This window comes from Penicillium verhagenii (assembly GCF_028828195.1).
Source record: "Penicillium verhagenii strain IBT 33310 chromosome Unknown utg000002l_segment0_segment0, whole genome shotgun sequence".
In the NCBI taxonomy this organism is placed as follows: domain Eukaryota; kingdom Fungi; phylum Ascomycota; class Eurotiomycetes; order Eurotiales; family Aspergillaceae; genus Penicillium; species Penicillium verhagenii.
The window spans coordinates 3,291,296-3,310,226 of NW_026643166.1; the positions used below are offsets into that span (position 1 = coordinate 3,291,296).

An 18,931-nucleotide genomic window follows, 5' to 3' on the forward strand; every position below is an offset into this window, starting at 1 on the left:
ATGAACTGCAACGCCACCCCTACTTCGGAAGCATGGCCGTAATCCCAATAGAAATAGTCGCGCGCCTACTAGCAATCGTCAATTTACCATTCACCTACTAGTATCTAGTTAGATCTCTTATTTTACTGTTATATGTTTTCTTATCCCTACTACCCTGCATAAATCCCGTTTATCTGGCTGTATTTCTCATATCTTCAATGCCCGTTGAGATTCTTCTGCTCTCAACCCTTTACTTAGATTCTTGGTAACAATAAGAATTTGTATAGAGAAAATCTAGTACCTCATGTTTCTCTAGTAGACCACTCAGAGGGGAGTTTGAAGAATTTTATAAGCTCCTGGAATTACTAGTCTCACAAAGTTGCATTATTCAGAGTCTAGGCACTATCAAAGCCAGCCAAATCTACCAAAAAGAAAACCTGGTACAAAAAACTTGAACATCATGCAATGAAAGAAACAAAAATGCTGGAATGAAAGTATTCTCTTATTGTTGTCGAACGCTCCTCCCGTCAGCACAGATGAAAGCCTGCTAGATTCAAAACGGCATCTTAAAAAGCCAAAAATTATGTAGTGGCGAAGAAGGCGCATTTTATGGCATGATGAAGAGGGTGATTTAACCAAATTAAATTCAAGAAGTGCTATTGTTAGATCTGGCCTCATTAACGGAGATTTGAGACTCGGACTTTGCTTTTTGAGTATATCCGTTTTAGGAAACCAGCCCCAGATTTCCCAATGGGGAAAGCAGTGCTTACACAAAATTCGATCAGCTAACTAACATGAGAAAGTACTTACATGCATGTCTACGGCACTATCGCTGAGATTTCACTCATTAGTTATTCTCACTTGTGCATTTGTCTACTTTTAATCATCCTAGTGGCTGGACCACTGTCGAGTGCAGATCTTAAGCCTCAGCTTTAGCCCATCTTTTTGTTAGTTTTTTTTTTCTTTCAAAACTTCACAGTTCCTCAGACAGCTACCAAGATGGCGATATCTAGTTGGCAGTTTGCCCAGATTATGGTAGTTGTGGCTACATATGGTCTGGTTCATCATGGGCCAACATCGGGTTTCTTCGCTCGTGCTGGCTATTTCGGAACCTTTCCCATTCTTTATTCTGCTGCCCTGTTTATTTTGATAATTCACTCAAGAATTTTGACACCTCTCTGGCTCAGTCCTCTTACGAAGCTGCCCCAACCAAAAGTAAGTCTTATAACCATCACAACTGATAGAACTCTGGGACATGGTCTAACACGACGTAGGGCGGAAGCTGGTGGAATGGTCACTTCAAGAAGATTTTCTATGCGGGAACCGGCGAGGTTGAGAGAAAATGGTGAGATTTCTTCACACAAATTGAAAGCCCCAATATGGGGTTACGCATCTAACACATCTTTCCTCCAGGATTCACGAGATTCCTAATGATGGCATCATTTATTACCGCAGTCTGTTGAACACCACGCGAATTATTCTCACGGCACCCAAGACCATTCAGGAGGTTGCAACCCGAGTTGACGAATTTAAAAAACCGGTACTGGCAAGGGCCGTTGCTGGAAAGATTCTGGGAGAAGGCCTTGTTTTGTCTGAGCTTGACAAGCACAGACAGCAGCGACGTGTTTTCATGCCCATCTTCGCTCCAAAACACATTCGCGAAATGTACCCCATTTTCTGGGGTAAGACCTGCGAAGTTACCCAAAAGCTCACCGAGCTTGTGGCCGAACAGTCGAAGCAATCTCACACCGACCACGCAGTCTTTGAAGTTGGACACTGGGCATCTCGCGCCGCTCTTGACATTATTGGTATGGCAACAATTGGTGAAGATTTCGGTTCGGTTGAAAAGGAGGATGCACCCCTGGCATCAGCATACAGAAAGACCATCGAGCCAACACGTGGCCATGTCGCCCTTGCAATGCTGAAAATTTGGTTCCCCGAGTGGCTCATCAACATGCTGCCTAATCAAATCAACCGCACCCTCGACGAGTCGGTACCTGTATTCCGGAATCTGTGCCGAGACCTCCTTCGGGAAAGACGCCAGATGGCTGCCGAGAAGGTGAACGGAGGCAAGGATCTCCTGAGCCTGTGCTTCAAATACGAGGACGTCGCAGCCGCAGACGAGGAGGGTGTCATTGACCAAATGACCACTTTCCTAGCAGCCGGTCACGAAACCATTTCAGTCGGTGTTACCTGGACCCTTTACATGCTTTGCCTTCATCCAGAATGGCAAACCATCCTCCGCGAGGAGGCCCGCGCCAATTTGCCCGATCCGAACGCCAACTATGCCCCCGACGAGGAAAAGCAGACGCCCAGCGCGACCAGTGCAGATGTCGAGCAAATGCCCATGATGCAAGCCTTTGTTAACGAGGTCTTGCGCTGGTACCCTCCCATCCCGCAGACCATGCGTGAGGCTCTGGAAGATACTGTGATCGACGGCCAGATTGTTCCAAAGGGTACACTTATTGTTATTCCCTTCAAGGGTCTCCACCGTGATTCTCGTTTCTGGGGCCCTGATGCCAACCAGTTCAACCCCCGACGATGGATCAATGCCGACGGCACTGTCAGCTTGAACGGAGGGTGTCTGAACAAGTACGTCAACCTGTCTTTCATGCAGGGCCAGCGTAGCTGTATTGCGCAGGGCTTCTCCAAGGCTGAGATGGCGTGCCTTATTGGTGCTTGGGTTGGTCGCTTCAAGTTTGAGCTTGTTGATACCACCCTTTTGGATGAGGATAAAATGCCTATCACCATTGGCAGCTTGTCGTCGAAGCCAGTCAACGGCTTAGATGTCAAGTGGTCAATTGTAGAGGGGTGGAGGGACTAAACGCCGACAAGAGATTTTATTGTTGCTGCTGCTGCTGCTGTTATTGTAGATCGTTTTGCATTCCGCTAATATACGCCCCTCGTGTCTTTTTGGCGCTTTAAATATCGTTCTACCTGACGAATCTTCATTTTCATCTTCATGATTCCCTTCCCTGTCGGTCATTATGTAAGCATGATCGATGATTGGGATAGTCGTTCCCTTCAAGCCAGTCTTTTATTCTATTTTTATCCATGGTTGCTAGATTTTATGGGACCAGAAACCTAGGAAATAGAGGTGTTGAATGGGGCGTTGTGTTGTTCCGCATAAATGAGCGAGTCGTCACTGAAGAACTTTTTCTCAAAACAAGAATACGCCAGTCCCGATATGGATATGGGAACAAAAACAAGAAGGGTTGAATATCATCAATGTTCAGCACCCACAATGGCTAGTAGTTATCCACTCCCCATTATTATGCTGGAAAGCCGTTTTGTTCCATTCCTAATATTAGACCAGCAAGAATTCTAAGCTTATTTTCTTTCTGTAGAATGCAAGGGAGCGGCATAGTTTTCGCCCTATGGGGCCAAACCTTTTGAGTACGCCCAGACTCGCTTTTCTATGGCCTGTGGCTCAGCCCCTGTTCAGCCCCCAGTGATGATATTCCATGTTCAAGGTTTGACAGATAAGTGTAAATGAGATATGTCAGAGTGACACATGCATCTGGAGGCTCGAGCATGGGCTAGAACGCTCAGGTGGTATGGTACCACCGGGGGTATTCAGGCATACCTGCATTCACCTGGGCATTGGGAAGTTAAAAACTTTTATTTCCTATTTGGGTTAAATGCTCTTATGGCAAAAAGCCCAACCTCGAGATAATTGAATGCGAATTTAGAGCTACGGCTTTGCTTTAAGATTTGATCTCTACATAAATGCATGTGGGCAAAACCTCCAATATTCAAAGATAAATTAGTAACTGGAATGAATGTTCTGTAAATAAATTGCGTAGGAAAAAAAAAGGAGCGAAACAAGTATTGGAAAGATTTGAAAACACAGCGTCTCCAGGCCTTTCAATGCATGGCAAATTCTGGCACCTGGGGTCTGGGGAGATACTAAGTACTAGTTATGGAGATCAGCGAGGCAGCCTTTAAGCCAGTTATCTCCACAAACACTTAAATATAAATTAATACAATGTTGTGTCCAAGGTTTCAAGCCTCTTCAGTACTGCCTGTCTAGGGAATTATGCATGTAGGTCAAATGTAAAAGTAAATTTACTAGTAGTCTTCCAATCAAATATCCATCAATTCTTTCTTGGCGTATCGGAAGTTTTGGGGGTCAGGCAAATTTCAGTGTAGAAATGGCTTTAGACACGTTTGAATGTTACTATAATTCGCACCCAGAGGTATCAATACGAGATTATTATAGATTTTACTAGTACATGTAGGCAATGACCGACCTTGATAGGCAAAGAGACCCCCGAACAGGGTTTTGAAAAGAAAAACGCCATTCAAATTGATGTTGTATATTTCATGCTTTATATGTATGTATAGATTTCCGAGTTTATGGTTTATAGAGAAAAATAGAAAATTGGAGATAAAGGAAAGAAAACGACCAAACACCCCGGTACCCGTCAAGCAATCTGTAACCAAAAATAGGAAAGAAAAGAAAATATGGACACGCAAAATTGGTTGCACTTGCCCTTATATCGTGAATCATGAATAATTGTCGTCCATATGTCCCGCATAGTATTTGACCAGCACCTCAGAAGTGCGACAATGGCATTCACATGATTCGTCGTGCACCCCATTCAGCGACCAAAAGATATTTAGCGTTTCATTTTCAGAGACAACTCCTTGAAGATTGCCGCAATATCGCCGCCCACCTGAGGCGTCCGGGGCAAATCGTGTCCACCCTGGTGATCATAAAATTGACGCTTAGCTGGGTCACAGAGATACGCCAGCTGGACACCCGATGGCCAGATAGGATCTTTGGCACCAACGATGTGAACACTGGGGATACTGAGCAAAGCATTTTGTGGCAGGAAGGTGAAATCCAAGCCAAAGCAATCGAATACCGGGGGAAGACGCTTGGGGTTGTGCATCAGCTTGCTAGTATCATCCCAGAGCCCTCCGCCAACACCGGGCTTGACAAGGGTCCGGGCGAGTTTTGCCACCCCGTCGGTCCTTTGTTTGACCAGCTGCTCGGTCTTGTACTTGATTTGGCGAGCCTTGGCAGAAATGGGCATGCCGAGCTCCTCGAGGAAGGGGTATTCGATACTTCCATTGATGAAAATGATTGACCCGGGAGTTATGCGCTCACGCAGCTCGCTATCGACGAGGGTTTCATCCATGAGCATGGCCATGACGACGGCTGACGCTTTGGAGAAACAGCAGATGCAGTCGTAGGGTCCGTTGACTTCGATATATTGAACCAGCCACTGGACGGCTTCACGTATGCTGTCAATGTCGTTGTTTTTGATCCATCCGTATGCAGTTGACACGACGGTCGAAAGACCACGTGGTGGCGGACATGAGTAAGGGCCATCGACAAAATCAAATGTGAAAGATTTGTCAAGCTTGGATCGGAAGGGGACTGGGAATGGAGTCAGTTTTGAAGGACGAGGTGACACAGGATGTCAATCAACCTACTTGTCTGTGCCTTGAAGATGAAAGCGCTAGTAGCGTGGCCGTGGAGCATGAGAGTGCGCATTTTGAGGGAATGTGTGAAGCACCTGGCTTTCTTTATTAAACAGAGTATAGAGAGAAGGGGAGGGATGGTTGTGGAGGAAGAGCTGTTAGTTTAGAATTTCTTCCCACAGGTCGCCTTCGCGGAGACTTTATATGCGTCCTGCCTCAACATATTATTCTGACTTTGGTATGCGTACACCGCATAGTGTCTATTCTTGCGACAGGGTATTTCTGTATACATTGCTGTTTTGGGGTGAAGTAGTCCAACTTCAGATAGCCAAACCCGGAAAGGTGTCAGGACACGCGATGGCGAAAGGGTCACGAACCTTACCCGATTAGGTGACATTTGAAACGGCCTAGTAATGTGGCCCAATCATGTTAACGGGAACCACGCTCGGAGGCAAAACGGGTTCCACCGTCATGTTTTAGCCACCATGAGCTGTAGCGTGGGAGAGCGTGGAAAAGAAGAGCTTCCTTTGGTTAGCTTTCAGGCGATCCTCCTAAGGATTTTTGACGAACCAAGCCACCAATCCCGTTGATCAAGGAGCGGCTCAAGGCGAAAAAAAGGATCTCATCATGTTTGTTTACTCACGTGACCCATCGAAGCTTACCTATGACGAAATCTCTGATTCGGTGCCAATGAACAACGCTATACCAGATTAAGCATGCAGAGCGAGTAGGCGCAACCAATGATTCTGATGCAAGCCTGCTGAATGGGGAAAGGTCTACAACATGGAATGAATAAGGCAAAGGGTGTTCCTGATCAGGAAGGTGGGGCTACACCTTATATTGTTATGATCTACTGAATAGTCGTTTGATATCTACTTGTGGAAGTAAATACTGAATCTTGCGGGTTAATCGCCTCATCGTGAGCTACATAGCCGCGACCTAAAACCTGGAGCATTTTGCCATTATTGAAATTTGGCTATATAACAAGGTACCCTGCTTCTTTGTGAATTTCCTATTCGCATCCATCCTCCGCATTTTTCAGAAAGTATTATCTCCTCACAACTCACATCCTCCGACCCGGGATCCGACACAAAGTGACTGCATTATTGCCGAAGAGCCGTTTTTTCAGATTTCTTGATTCGAAGTTTATGACTTGTGCTTTTCTCACAGTCAGCACTAGATGACGCCGCAGAACTCTGGGAAGGATTGACCATACAATGACTTGCTGAACAGCAAAAGCCGACCGGGCTTTATTCGTCAATTTGAGATGGTCCAACGAGGAGGAGACCATGCTATCTAGTGTTGAGCTTAAATTCCCCGAGTAACAGGTACATACCCGAAAAAAATAAGCCCTTGTACTAAGTGGATTTTTCCAAAGTGGTGGGGAGGAATGCAAGGGCTATCTGAAAAGCACACTAACATTGCTTCCATGACATACAGTGATGCAGAAGAGTCGTTTGCCCTGATATTGTTACTAAATCTTGATCAAGGTGAAGAGAATAAGCAGCCTGGTTATTGATCTTGTCTAGCAAACAAAATGATCAAGGACCCCGAGACCTTGCAGACCTTCATAATGTGATTATGAACCAAGAAAGACCATTTTCAGAAATTTTTGTATTTAGAAGTGTCGCTAACTATGATTAACAAAAGAGAGAGAGAAAAAGGATAAATAGGGGTATAGGCGTGGAGAATTTGGCTGTGATTCCCTCCTTTTTAATAATGAGAGAATTCAACAAAACCAAAAAGCCCACATGCACGGCGGTCTAGGTCTTTCTAACAATTTCAACAGATGATCCTCTCCAAATTTGGCACCAATGGGGCCATGCAATGTCACAAGTATTACTCCGCCGAGTGGTCACTTGTACCCAGCCAGGTGCCAGCCCTGTTTTGCCAAGCCACCACCTCGTATAGTGAGATCCGTATAATCGGGAATATGTGTGGCACTTTTGTTTAACCAACAGGCACACGGGGATCAGCACCCCGCTCTAACAATAATCGCACAATTTCACCATTTTCTTGTAGCACAGCGTGGTGTAGAGAACTCCGCCCTGCGCTGTCTGCCATGTGAATAATGGAGTGACCCTGTGTGCCATCCAACAATAGACGAGCAACATCAAAATGGCCCCTTGACACTGCCAAATGCAAGGCAGTGCGTCCATTAATATCTTGAATGAGAGTGTTGGCTCCAGCACGGAGAAGTTCCGGGATGACCTCGAAGTGGCCCTCGGCCGCGGCGATGTGTAAAGGGGTTTGGGCCTCGTGGTTGAGGAGATCCACATCTTCGGGGCAAGTAGATAGTAGGAGGCGAATTATGGAGAATTTTCCAAAATACGCAGCAAGATGAATGGCGCTGAAGCCATTGAGACCAGCCAGGTTCACACGGGGGTCTGCTAATCCGTGCAAGGAACCTTCACTCGAGTCTGTCCCGTCACTGCCGAGAACAGACATGTGGTTGTCAATGAAACTCGGGTCCATGTTGAAGGGCATGGAATGTTGATCCATGGAAGGTGGTGTGATTAAAGCAGGGTTGTCGGAGAAGTTGAAGAGGTTTTGAACAACCATATCGTCGGTCATTTCGGGTGCGCTTCCCAGGTCAAACAGATCCAGATCCATTTTCCAACCAGGAAGATCCTTTGGTTGAGTGGGTGGTGTCAACAAACTCGACATTGCTTTTTGCTGTTCTTGAAGTCCTGAATTTCTTCGTACTGTGTTGTCTTTCTTGGGCATCTCAGGCGATTTTGACACTTTTCTAACATTTTTATGGAGATTGGCCGGAATTGTTCGTGGTTGTGTCCATACTAACTCGTTGGGAGAACGGCGTCGGCGCTTTTGAGTCTCTGGGTATGGGGAGGATTGTTGAGAAGCTACAGCCTCTGTCAGTTTACGTCTAAATTCTCCCGCGTTGGAAGTCATTCGCTTTAGAAATTTTGGCTGGAAGACTTACCGGAGTTCTCGGGGGATCGAACCCTGCTTTGTGATCGGCTTGCCATATTGTATGTGATTTTTCTTTGGGCCTTTGGAACCTTGGAGCTTTGAATGTGGGGACGCGTTTGTAAAATCGAGGATTGTAAGTGGTATATGTATAATGTTGATACAATCAAAGCACTGACTGTGGCGATTCTTGCTTACAATAAAGAATTCAGTGAGGTGAAGGGTACCAAAGAACGAACTTTATTAGAATTCCATGAGGCCGATTCGGAGGTCATACCCCTGTAAAAATAGAATAGATCTTCACTATAGGAAAATTGGGCCTTCCATACATCTAAGCCGTTCAGAGGGTCCAAGATGAAGGGTTGCCATTGGTAGACGTTCACCCCGTACTAGTCCAGTTCTGGTAATGTGTTTTTAGCCCTACATGTAGCTTTGAACTGCCCCACTGATATGCGCATGGGGGTAAGATCATATAACGTGGAAATGGGCGTTTCATAATCTTCTTAGTCTTCACTGCTTTTCGGCCCCGGAGTTCGACCCACTTGGCCCCCAATACAGCTGTAAGGTGAGCTCCCTATTGGCTTCTAATGGATAATAAGCCTATATTTATATATGGATTCACCGATTTTAGCTCAGAATCCAGTTTCAAATAGTGTGCGGAGTATCTGGATAGTATGTTCCAAGGTTGAATAATGATGATGATGGATAATATCATCATTCAATGCTTACTACTATTGTCATCATTAAACACCAAAACACCACATCTCCATCTCCATAAGAACTTTCTATTTACTAGTGTATCTTTATTTTTTTTGACAGCTCCCCGGTCGCCACATTTTCGGTAGTATATTGTATAATAGAACATTGAATATACTCCGTATTGGAACAGTAAAAAATGAAGTAAAAGGAAAGCAAAACAGCAACAGCAAACTTGGAATGCCAACACCAACAACATCATCATAATCATCACAAAATAATACAGTTTCAGTGGATGGATCACTATCCATGCCAGATGTCGTGTCGCGTGCTATTCTTGTCAGAGGGCCGATAGTTTCTATTGGAGTAGTGTACAGTGCAACAGTGCTAAGTTTTGACCCAGTCGGGATCCCCGACGTGGAAGCTTGCCAAATCTATCGTCACTATCAAGGGATGTTCAGGAATACCTACCTACCTGGGTGAATTTTGCGATAAACTAGGCCTGCATGATTGCTTCTGAAGAATTACCTGATTAGGCGAAGGGGGATTGCCCATTTGAGAACAGACTTCTAGAAGAAAGCCTATTCAGGAAAGGTCGCTCCTCATAGAATCTACACTGACGAGATTTGAAGTAAGGGGGAGGAAATAAGCGGAAATAAGCGTAGGGACCCGGCCCCCAGAAAGTGCAGCTGGCCCCAAGTGAGTGTAAAAATAGGGGCCGACCGTGGAAAATCCCGTGACTGCACGGCTCGTTCAGTGTTCATATTTTGTCACAACCTTGGAATAACCTTGGAATAACAGACCCGGACTTATTCCTCTCCGGCTTGCTTGTTGGGTGGGTACTTCACTTTGCCGACGTCAGGGAATCCCAGGTGTTCGTTGGTACGTTTCAGAGTGGGAGTTTCAGGCTGTTCTTTTCACCTTGGCTACTGCCTCGAAGATAATTCGTCAATCTGTTCATGTTGGTGCATTTTTTTTAATAGGGCCCATGTGGTCGCTGTGTCGATCACCGTACAACGTGGCGTCATATCCTGAGGTATTCGCTTCCTCCCGAACAGGCGCAGGTCAACACCATTGGTCAGAATTCACAACCAGGTGGATATATGGATCTGAAACAATGGACCCTTTCTTCAACGAAGGCTTGGATATGCGACTACAACTTGATCCACTTTGCTTTGGCACTCCCCACGCTCAGGTCTATACACCTTATTCCCGAAGCGACACAAAAATTCAACCAGGAGGCAAGGAGGCAAAGCGCTGCATACTTTTTAAATTGGCTTACAGTTGACTGAGCGAAAATTATTCAAGAATCTGGAATTCCAATGATCCTGCTACGCTGATGCTAACGTGACTTAATGCCATTTACGATCCGATATACGATTTATCGGCAATACCATCGGCCACATGATCACGCCGTGTCATCGATAAGAAAATAAGTTTTCGTACTTTTTTTTTTAAGGGGGGATTGGCCCCTTTTCCCTTGATATGGCTTCTTTTGCTTGAAGGCTAGTTTATAGATGGTTATTTTCAAAAAGAAGACCCCCATTTACTAAACAATAAACAAAATTTCCCCGCTTTATCCCTTCCGCCACAGAACATTGAAGGAGCTTAGTACGTTCCAGACTGGCGTTTATGAACACCCCGAGCACATGCTACCACGTTTTCTCTAATTCATGTATGTAACGAATGAGGATATATGTCAAAGGGTTCCCGGTTAAGTCTGTGGCAAAAAAAAAAACAAAAAAACATACTGCTTCCTTTAATGTTCGTGACGTGGATAAATAGGTCTTGATGGGCATACGTACTCGAACAATATCTATGTAACAATGTGCACAGCGATCTAGGTGCCTTGATTTTCCAGGTATATCCAGTAAATCTATGTAACATGACTGATATTTTATCAAAACAAATAATTAAGACATGAGAATTATATACATCGCTATCGGAACTTCAAAATGGTCGAACATTTCTAGTTCATCGTCCAAGGTTTCACACATGGGCTCTTGTAAGGTTCAAATGACCACGTTACTCCGTGGCAAATTATCAGTGCTATCGATGTTCCAACTCTCAATAACCAAATTCGAAACCCATTAGATATCTATACTTGCTGAATTTTCCAGATGTCTCCTTCTCTAATCAAAAACCCCATCTCCATCATTTCTCCGCCGGGTTCCCTTCATTTCGGGTGAGAGCTTTTCCAGTCCCATGCCGAAAAACACATAAACCGCAACCACAATGATCTCCTCCAGGACAGCCATACAGAGGAAGGCGGTCACATTTCCATCCAGTACACTGAATTGCGAGCGGAGACTTGGAACATAGTCTCCCAGAATGCTGTAAAGCAGTCGGGCAATCATGAAGGGAGCGCACAGCGGGAGACACAAGAACATCTTCTGTTCAGGGGCTGGCAGTGCTTTCCGATGCCCAATGAAGTAGAAGAACAGCCCCCAAAACATAGCATAGCACACTACAAAGAGGATGACGGAAACCTTCAGCATGGTGTTTGATCCCAGAGTTGCTGATTCTGCAGACTCGGTACCACCGTAGATGGCAAGGGCAATGGCAACGATAGCGATGACGGAGATGGCAGTGAATACCAGTCGGTGAAGTTTCTTAAAGTACATGTTCCTGTTGAGTTTTTCTGTTAGTCATTATTTTATATAACTATTCAAGGTTTGTCTTTTTAGAGGAATATATGCTTACATTCTTATGAACATGCCGAGATTCAATAGGATTAAGGGTGCCAGACCAATTCCTTGGCAGATAAGTGCACCTCCATAGGTTGTTGTGTTCTGGGTGTGAATAGTGGCCAGCTGGAAACTTGCACCGAGTAGGCGTAGAATTGATAAGGTGACCACTAGGATCCATCCATCTGAACGACGGAACCCGTGGCGCCAACATAGCACGACACCGAGGGCTAGATAAATTGTGAAAAAGAAAAGCTGAATAACGGCAACACCATCGCGGTAAGTGAAGACACCAGGCTGGCCCAAATCCAGGCCCACATCCATTTTGGAGATTTGTCTCAAATTATTCTTGGTGAAATGGTATACCCCAAGGTTGAATCAGAAGGCGATCTTATTGTTTAGGTGACAAAGACAATAATCGCCACTTCTGACTGTTTGAATTCCTGTAAATCGGCAGGCAAAAGGGAAAAAAAAGATTGATGCAAAAGCAGTCCAAAGAAGAATAAGCTCAGTGATTAAGAAACAGCCAAGAACTAGGGCACCTGTGGTTGTTTTAAGTAAATCGTCAGATTGAGACCTGAATTCATGCCTAATATTATAGTATTTCTTTCAAGGTTGCTGGGTTAGCGCTAAGCAGATTGATTAGGTGAAAGAACATGGTAGAGAGAGAGTTCAAGTGTTGATTACTTCCAAATTGTGGCGCTATCATGGGTCAATCTGACCTCGTAACAAAATGGGTCTGTGCAGTACTCATGCATGGGGTGAGCAGCTCGCGTTGCGAACCAAAAGCGAAAAAAAAGCCTCGCCAACTCCGTGTGGATCCAGTTATTCCGTACCCACTTTACTTTACAGATCTTTCATTGAGATTACAGTGTATCTGTGCCCACCACACTGCGTACGTATCAGTAGATTGTAGATGCCATAATTGGTAAGATGCTACAGGAAACAGGAATTGATGTGATTACCAAAATAACGAACAAATAACCCGGTTTTCTGCACTAGGGACATTTATTTTTCCATGTTCAATTCGATCCTGTAAGATTACGGCAAATGTGTATACGTCTTGGGGGCGGTTTCCAACATTTGAATCTTCTCGTGTTCTCAGCTCTTTGTTTGTTTGTGATACGTCCACTGGTTCCTCGTAACCCCTGTCCCATCTCCGTTCAAGTTCCACAGACTTTGGGCTGCTTTGTTGGCAAAAAGAACAATTTCCTCGACAACCGTGGAAATGAAAAAGGTACGCAGGTGATGTTGGAGTACCAGGTACTAGTTCTTACCTTATGGACCGCATTAGATAGCACAGGATGTTCCGTAAAGCCCTGGAAACCTTGGAACTAGTGTGGACAAGGGGGAATCTTACAACTATTTAAGCCTAAGTTTTAGTCGGTCGCTTTGCGGATTAGACTCCCCAGAACATGAGCCCTTCGATCAATTTCCTATTTTGGTGCTGAGAGAAGTCTTGTTTTAGGGGCTGAAAAGTCAGGAGCGACCGTTCGTTTCATCTCGTAGGGCAATTCTTTCGCGTAAGCTCACTCTGCTGATTGGCTTCTACATATACCTAAACGGGTCAGCTTGCCTACTAAGGTATTATCGGTAAATGTTGAAGATCATCGGAGTTTAAAGATGTGAAAACCCGCCCCTAATTCGGGTCTTGCCAGTCTGGGGTCTTTTAGCACTGGATCACGATTGGTCCACTGCCCAAAAATTGCCAGTTTGGGGCCTCACCTGTTTGTAGGCCATAATGCTTTCAACTATGAATAGAAGCCTCTGTGATCGAGAGAGAGCCATTTCTTGTACACTGTCTATCGCACAAATTGACGTCGAATATCTTCTTTTTTACTTCTTCTCTAAACATTTTCTACCGGGCATCGAGATAAAATTACATACTAAGCCCCCCATTGATGCTAATTCATTGAACCGAGTTCCGCACCTCTTGACTATAATAACCTACATCGACATACCTCCAGGGCTTCTAATTGCGATACATTGCCGAACTCATCATGGGATTAATTCATTTATCCGAGCAAGTACAGGCCGCTGCGATTCGAGATCTGCCTTCCTCTAAGCTTCCACCTTACCACATCACTGGACCAAGCCTCGACGCAACCTTGGTTCGAGCTCATTCATTCACTGTTCATGGTATTCCTCTTCAATCTACTCCCGATTCCCGAACTGTTCTCTGTCGCTTTGCGCGATTCGTTGGCGATGTTGTCGGATCAGAGCGTATTGCATTTGTTGCAGATGTGCCGGAGACCGGGCCTACATTAATTCAAGCCGCCATTCCGATTCGAGCAGCCACTGGTGTGACACCAGAGCCGAAATTGGAATTCTTAACCGGCGTGACCCATGTCGAGGACGTTGACTTCAAAATCCTGATTACCGCCTACAGCGGGTCACGAACAACAAACGGGGTCGCTGCCTCGGCGCAGAAGGGACCTTTTGTTCTTTCAGTAGTATACACCCAAGAGGATAGGGCCGATGTCACTCTTAACCTGCGAGGAGATTATGGTGGGTGGATTGCTGCAAAACATCTGGTTAAACTGGCCGTTGCCTACCTAACCTCTGGGCTATCCGACAACATTGCTACCGGAGCAGGGCTGGACCCATCCCGAGTCAACTTTGAGTCCTTCCTGCAAGTAGCGCCACAACTTGTTCACAAGCAACCGGCTGTCAATGGCTCCAAGACCAATGGCCATTTCCACTCTCGTCTACTCCACTCGGCATTTGAAGATAATGTTCGCCGCCATCCTCACAACGTCGCCATCGAATATTTGTGCCGTGCGCCTGCAACATCAGTGCGGTCAAGGCAACATGAGTATGACCGACGTGATCTCACATACGCCGAAGTAGACAGCCGAGCGAAAGAGCTCGCCTCTGAACTTGGTTTGTTACTTCAGGTGCTAGGCAGCCAGTGGCGTCCGGCATTGGGCGACCAGTACGCCTTCCCTCTCTTCATCTCTCCCAGCCCAGAGCTCTTCCTCTCTATGTTGGCCGTTCTCAAGTCGGGCCACGCCTTCTGCTCTCTTCCGGCCGATGCGCCACCTGAGCGACTCCGAGCCATTGTCGAAGATCTCGGATCTCCAGTCGTGCTGGGAGTTGGTCCAATGCCCTGGAATGGCATTACTGGATCCCAATCTGAGCGTGAACAGCTGGCAGAGGGGGTGATGTGGGTCGATATTACCAACCCCTCTAGCTGGCGAATGGATTGCATCATCCCGGACACCGTGGCAACCTCATCCAGTGACCTTCGCATCCCAACCGAAGATGATCTGTGCTACCTCTTCTACACAAGTGGCTCAACTGGAAAGCCAAAAGGTGTGCTCGGAAGTCATCGCTCGGCGCTGGCCTGCGTAGAGGCAACCCTTGCGGGGCCACTCTCGCATCTTCCTGCTGGTCCACGGGTCCGCTGGCTCAATTTAAGTGCGCCATCTTTTGATCCCGTCATCATCGACACTTTCGTGCCACTCTCCCTTGGTGGAGTCCTCTGCACTGCCGAGCGTGACCTTCTTCTCACAGACGTTGAAGCATGCGCACGGGAGCTGAGAGCCACTGCGTCATATGCTGTCGCGAGTCTAGCACTTCTTATGCGTCCGGAACGCATGCCTGCTCTGAAGACGCTTATTGTAGGCGGAGAATCGGTGAACGGTCGTGTGATTGAGAAATTCGCGCGAGTCGAAGGGGATCCAGATGATGACAGACATCTTATCAACGCCTATGGTCCCACAGAGACCACCATTTTCTGTACCGCGGAAGCGTGTGTCCAGGGTACTCGCAGCTCCGTCATTGGAGATGCTCTGACTTCTGCATTTTTCCTCATGGCGGACCCGGAGGCCCTTGATGCAGGCGAACTAAGAGAAACCCCACTTGGTCTCGCAGGTGAGCTTATTGTCGGCGGGCCTCAGGTTGCCCTCGGGTACCTGAACCGCCCCGATGCGACCGCGAAGGCATTCATTCCCGTGAACGCAATGGGTCTCCCTTCCGGTACTACACTTTATCGCACCGGTGACAAGACTCGTGTCGTCTGGTCCTCCGATGGAAAACGCAAGATTGACTTCCTTGGTCGCTTTGGCACAGATCAAGTCAAATTGAATGGTCGCCGTGTCGAGCTGACTGAGATTGAAAACGTCCTCACAAGTGCGCAAGGGGTAGCCTCTGTCGCCGTCGTGGTGGCCAATCCGAAGGAAGGTGTGCGCGCTCAGCTGGTCGCCTTCTTGACAGTCTGGGCCGACGAAGATCGCCAAAGTGTTGCTAGCAAGTGTCGTGCCGAAGCAGAGAGATTGTTACCAGAGTGGATGTGCCCTGGAAGCTATACCGTTCTGGATCAGCTGCCATACACACCGAGTGGTAAAGTGGACCGTAAGGTGCTGCTGAAACTCGCTGCCGGTGAGGCTCTGAGCGATTCCTTTGTTGCAAACGGAGCGCCTGCTGTCCCTGAACGAGTAGCAGAGAAAATCCAAGATTCCGAGTTCCTTAAAAAGGATTCAGCCTCCATCGTCTACCGGGGTCTTTTCGCTGCTATCGGCGATAAGGCTACAAATGCTGACGCCACCACGCCTCTCTTGGGACTTGGTTTAGACAGTCTGCGGACCATGTTGTTCCTTCAAAGCATGAGAGATGACGGAATTGAGGGGCTGGCGTTGCACCAGATTCTTTCATCAGTAACAATCAATGACTTGATCAACCTAGTTGAGGCTAAAAATCCGGCCTCAAAATTGTCGGTGGGACAAGATATGGACGTGGATGAGCAGGAAACCTGGGTGTCCGTTGACCACTCGGCCGTATCAAAGAAAGACGTGGAGGAAGAAAACCTTGTGGATGTTTCTGTTATCGATGCTGATGACGAAGAGGGAATTTTCGAACTCTCTATCACCGACAAACTCCGTCACTTCTCTCACCACTGCATGCCTCAGTGCACCTCCGCCCTAAACCTCGCGGCCGTCGATATTGAGCAGGTCCTACCAGCTACTAACACACAAACTCGAATTCTCTACTACTCTACGCGCGATGAATTTGTAGACCCTACCCGCTACTCTGGCAGACCTCAGCTCGAGCACTTCCTCTACGATCTGCCTCTCGACAAACTTGACGCCACTCGCATGAAACATGCTGTTGATGTCGTTCTCAGAAGACATGATTGTTTCCGCTCCGTCTTTTGCAGTATCAAGCACCCCCTCTCGCCTTTCGCCGTTTGCATTCTTAACAAGAATTCAGAGCGTGCGGCCGTTTCCACCGTCGAGATTGTCTGCAAGTTTGACCCTAAAAATGCCAGCCTCTGGCAACACACCCTTGTTTCGGCCCAACGTGCTGCCGAAGGTGCCATGACTCTTGACCGACCAGGAGTTACTGTGACTTGGGTCAGCACCCCCGATGGGTCCCGCCATGTCATGATTCTTTCCCTCTACCACCCCATATTCGACGGCGTCAGCCTGTCCCACCTCCGCGAGGAGATTACTGCTGAATACGCGCATCTCAGCAGACCAGCAGGTATCAGGAACCTCACCGATAAGGGAAACAAGCTTGCATTCTTGCCCATGCGCAATACTATCGAGCTTCTTTTCGAGGGCACCGATTGGGTGGAAAGCATGTTCTACTGGATGAAGCGTTTCGCGGGTGTGTCATCCTTCCGTTTCGGATCTACCCAGCCAGCTTCGCAGGCCGTGATGCTCCCTATCGAAACTGGATTGGTCGAGACACACATGCGCACTGCCACCCTACGAAGCAGCCTCTCCATGGATGATCTCTCCAACACTGCCCTCTCGCATCTGAGCACAAGCATGGCTGCCGTGGTCCAGGCCGCATGGGCCAGTGTGCTTGCGCAAACCCGGAACGCAAATGAGGGCAAGCTGGACGTGCAGTTTGGCAGCATCTTGCATGGCAGAAACACGCCGGATTTGTGGCGCTGCATGGCTCCGCTTCTGACGACCGTCCCAATGCACCTTGTCCTCCAGAAGGACGAACAGAGCAAGAACCCGACTAACCGCGAGATCTGTCGTCTGCTGGCAGCTCAGCATGCCGATGTCGCGCCCTTCATTGACGTTCCTTGCCCGACGGAGGACACTTTTGAGATGGGAGCCGATCGATTTGATACTGCGCTGAACTTGCAAGCATACCGAAGTGAGACTGCAACCTCCTCGGACGCAGCTCCACGGGACTTGCCTGGATGGAGTTCCGAACAGAATCTCCTCACTCCATACAAGGAGGTTGATATCGGATTCCCCATCATGATGGAAGTGTGGCCGGCATTTGGACCCGAGGGTCCGGACTGGAGTGGAAAGATGACGCTGAAGTGTGTTTATAATGTGCGAAAACCAGGCTATGAGTTCTTGAATGAGAAATGGGTCGCGGGCATGGTGGGTGCCTTTGAAGACTCCCTGCTGAGGCTTCTCAGGGAGCCGGAAGCAGAGTATTACGTTGGTTAAAATTGTTCCGTTTGTTGATCTAATTTTGCGAGTTCGAATTATTTATTTGTGCAGTTTTTAAGCGAAAACATTTCAATGTTTCTTTTCATTCCCCCTAATTTGTTAATTTTAAGAAAGATATAGAAATCAATCAATTCATCCCACACAGATGTGAAATCTCCTAGAAGTAGCATACCCAAGACGTCTGAAAATTCCCGGCGCTTGAAAGGTCATTTCAAAATTTGAATAATCTCTCAATATTCGAAGTTTCAAAAAGAAAAGATACCTGCTGTCTTCCCGAGCATTGAATCATACTGAATGCAAAAAAAAACAAAAAACAAAAAGAAATGATAAGAGTGGGATTTGAACCCACGCCTACAAACGTAGACCAGGAAATGATGTCAAGGTGGACCTTAACCTGGCGCCTTAGACCAACTCGGCCATCTTACCAATTGATGGAGAGATTGTCATTTTCTTGATACATGACTCTTGTGCGAGTCGAAACTCGGTAGCGGGAGAGGCGAGCCCCACTTGGTGCTTTTTTTGCTGTGGGGCATAAACAGGACAGATAGGTCGACTCGTAGCCTGTAGGGCTGAGTACTATAGGGATCGCTCGGATAATGGGAGAAGAGTTAGTCCCATGCTCTAATAAGAATAGTATCTCACGTTCGCGGAGTTAACCACTCCGGGTGTAGCCATGCTCAGCTGTATGCACAATGTTCTCCAGTCCATCCCAAGATTATACCCGGGAAGTACGTAGTACAGCTGTCACACGGGCGCCTTATTTGCCCCAGAGATCAGCTCACC

General features: G+C 47.0%; 5 protein-coding genes across 5 annotated transcripts; 2 read left to right on the forward strand and 3 right to left on the reverse strand.

Moving 5' to 3' along the window:
• Positions 1–978: 978 nt before the first annotated feature.
• On the forward strand, positions 979–2,803 carry N7466_001207 (cytochrome P450; the record flags this gene model as incomplete). Its single annotated transcript, XM_057160605.1, has 3 exons — positions 979–1,194; positions 1,254–1,324; positions 1,393–2,803. The coding sequence occupies 3 exons, from the start codon at positions 979–981 to the stop codon at positions 2,801–2,803; spliced, it is 1,698 nt and encodes a 565-aa protein (XP_057026853.1).
• A 1,798-nt stretch (positions 2,804–4,601) lies between these two features.
• Positions 4,602–5,485, reverse strand: N7466_001208 (uncharacterized protein; the record flags this gene model as incomplete). The annotated part of the gene is made up of 2 exons (XM_057160606.1): positions 4,602–5,368; positions 5,425–5,485. 2 exons carry the CDS (start codon positions 5,483–5,485, stop codon positions 4,602–4,604), a joined length of 828 nt encoding a protein of 275 aa, XP_057026854.1.
• A 1,877-nt stretch (positions 5,486–7,362) lies between these two features.
• N7466_001209 (ankyrin repeat domain-containing protein) lies at positions 7,363–8,402 on the reverse strand (the record flags this gene model as incomplete). The annotated part of the gene is made up of 2 exons (XM_057160607.1): positions 7,363–8,249; positions 8,357–8,402. The coding sequence occupies 2 exons, from the start codon at positions 8,400–8,402 to the stop codon at positions 7,363–7,365; spliced, it is 933 nt and encodes a 310-aa protein (XP_057026855.1).
• A 2,769-nt stretch (positions 8,403–11,171) lies between these two features.
• Positions 11,172–12,050, reverse strand: N7466_001210 (uncharacterized protein; the record flags this gene model as incomplete). The annotated part of the gene is made up of 2 exons (XM_057160608.1): positions 11,172–11,667; positions 11,743–12,050. The coding sequence occupies 2 exons, from the start codon at positions 12,048–12,050 to the stop codon at positions 11,172–11,174; spliced, it is 804 nt and encodes a 267-aa protein (XP_057026856.1).
• Positions 12,051–13,726: 1,676 nt separating this feature from the next.
• On the forward strand, positions 13,727–18,145 carry N7466_001211 (NRPS-like enzyme; the record flags this gene model as incomplete). Its single annotated transcript, XM_057160609.1, has 1 exon — positions 13,727–18,145. The coding sequence occupies one exon, from the start codon at positions 13,727–13,729 to the stop codon at positions 18,143–18,145; it is 4,419 nt and encodes a 1,472-aa protein (XP_057026857.1).
• Between the last annotated feature and the right edge of the window lie 786 nt (positions 18,146–18,931).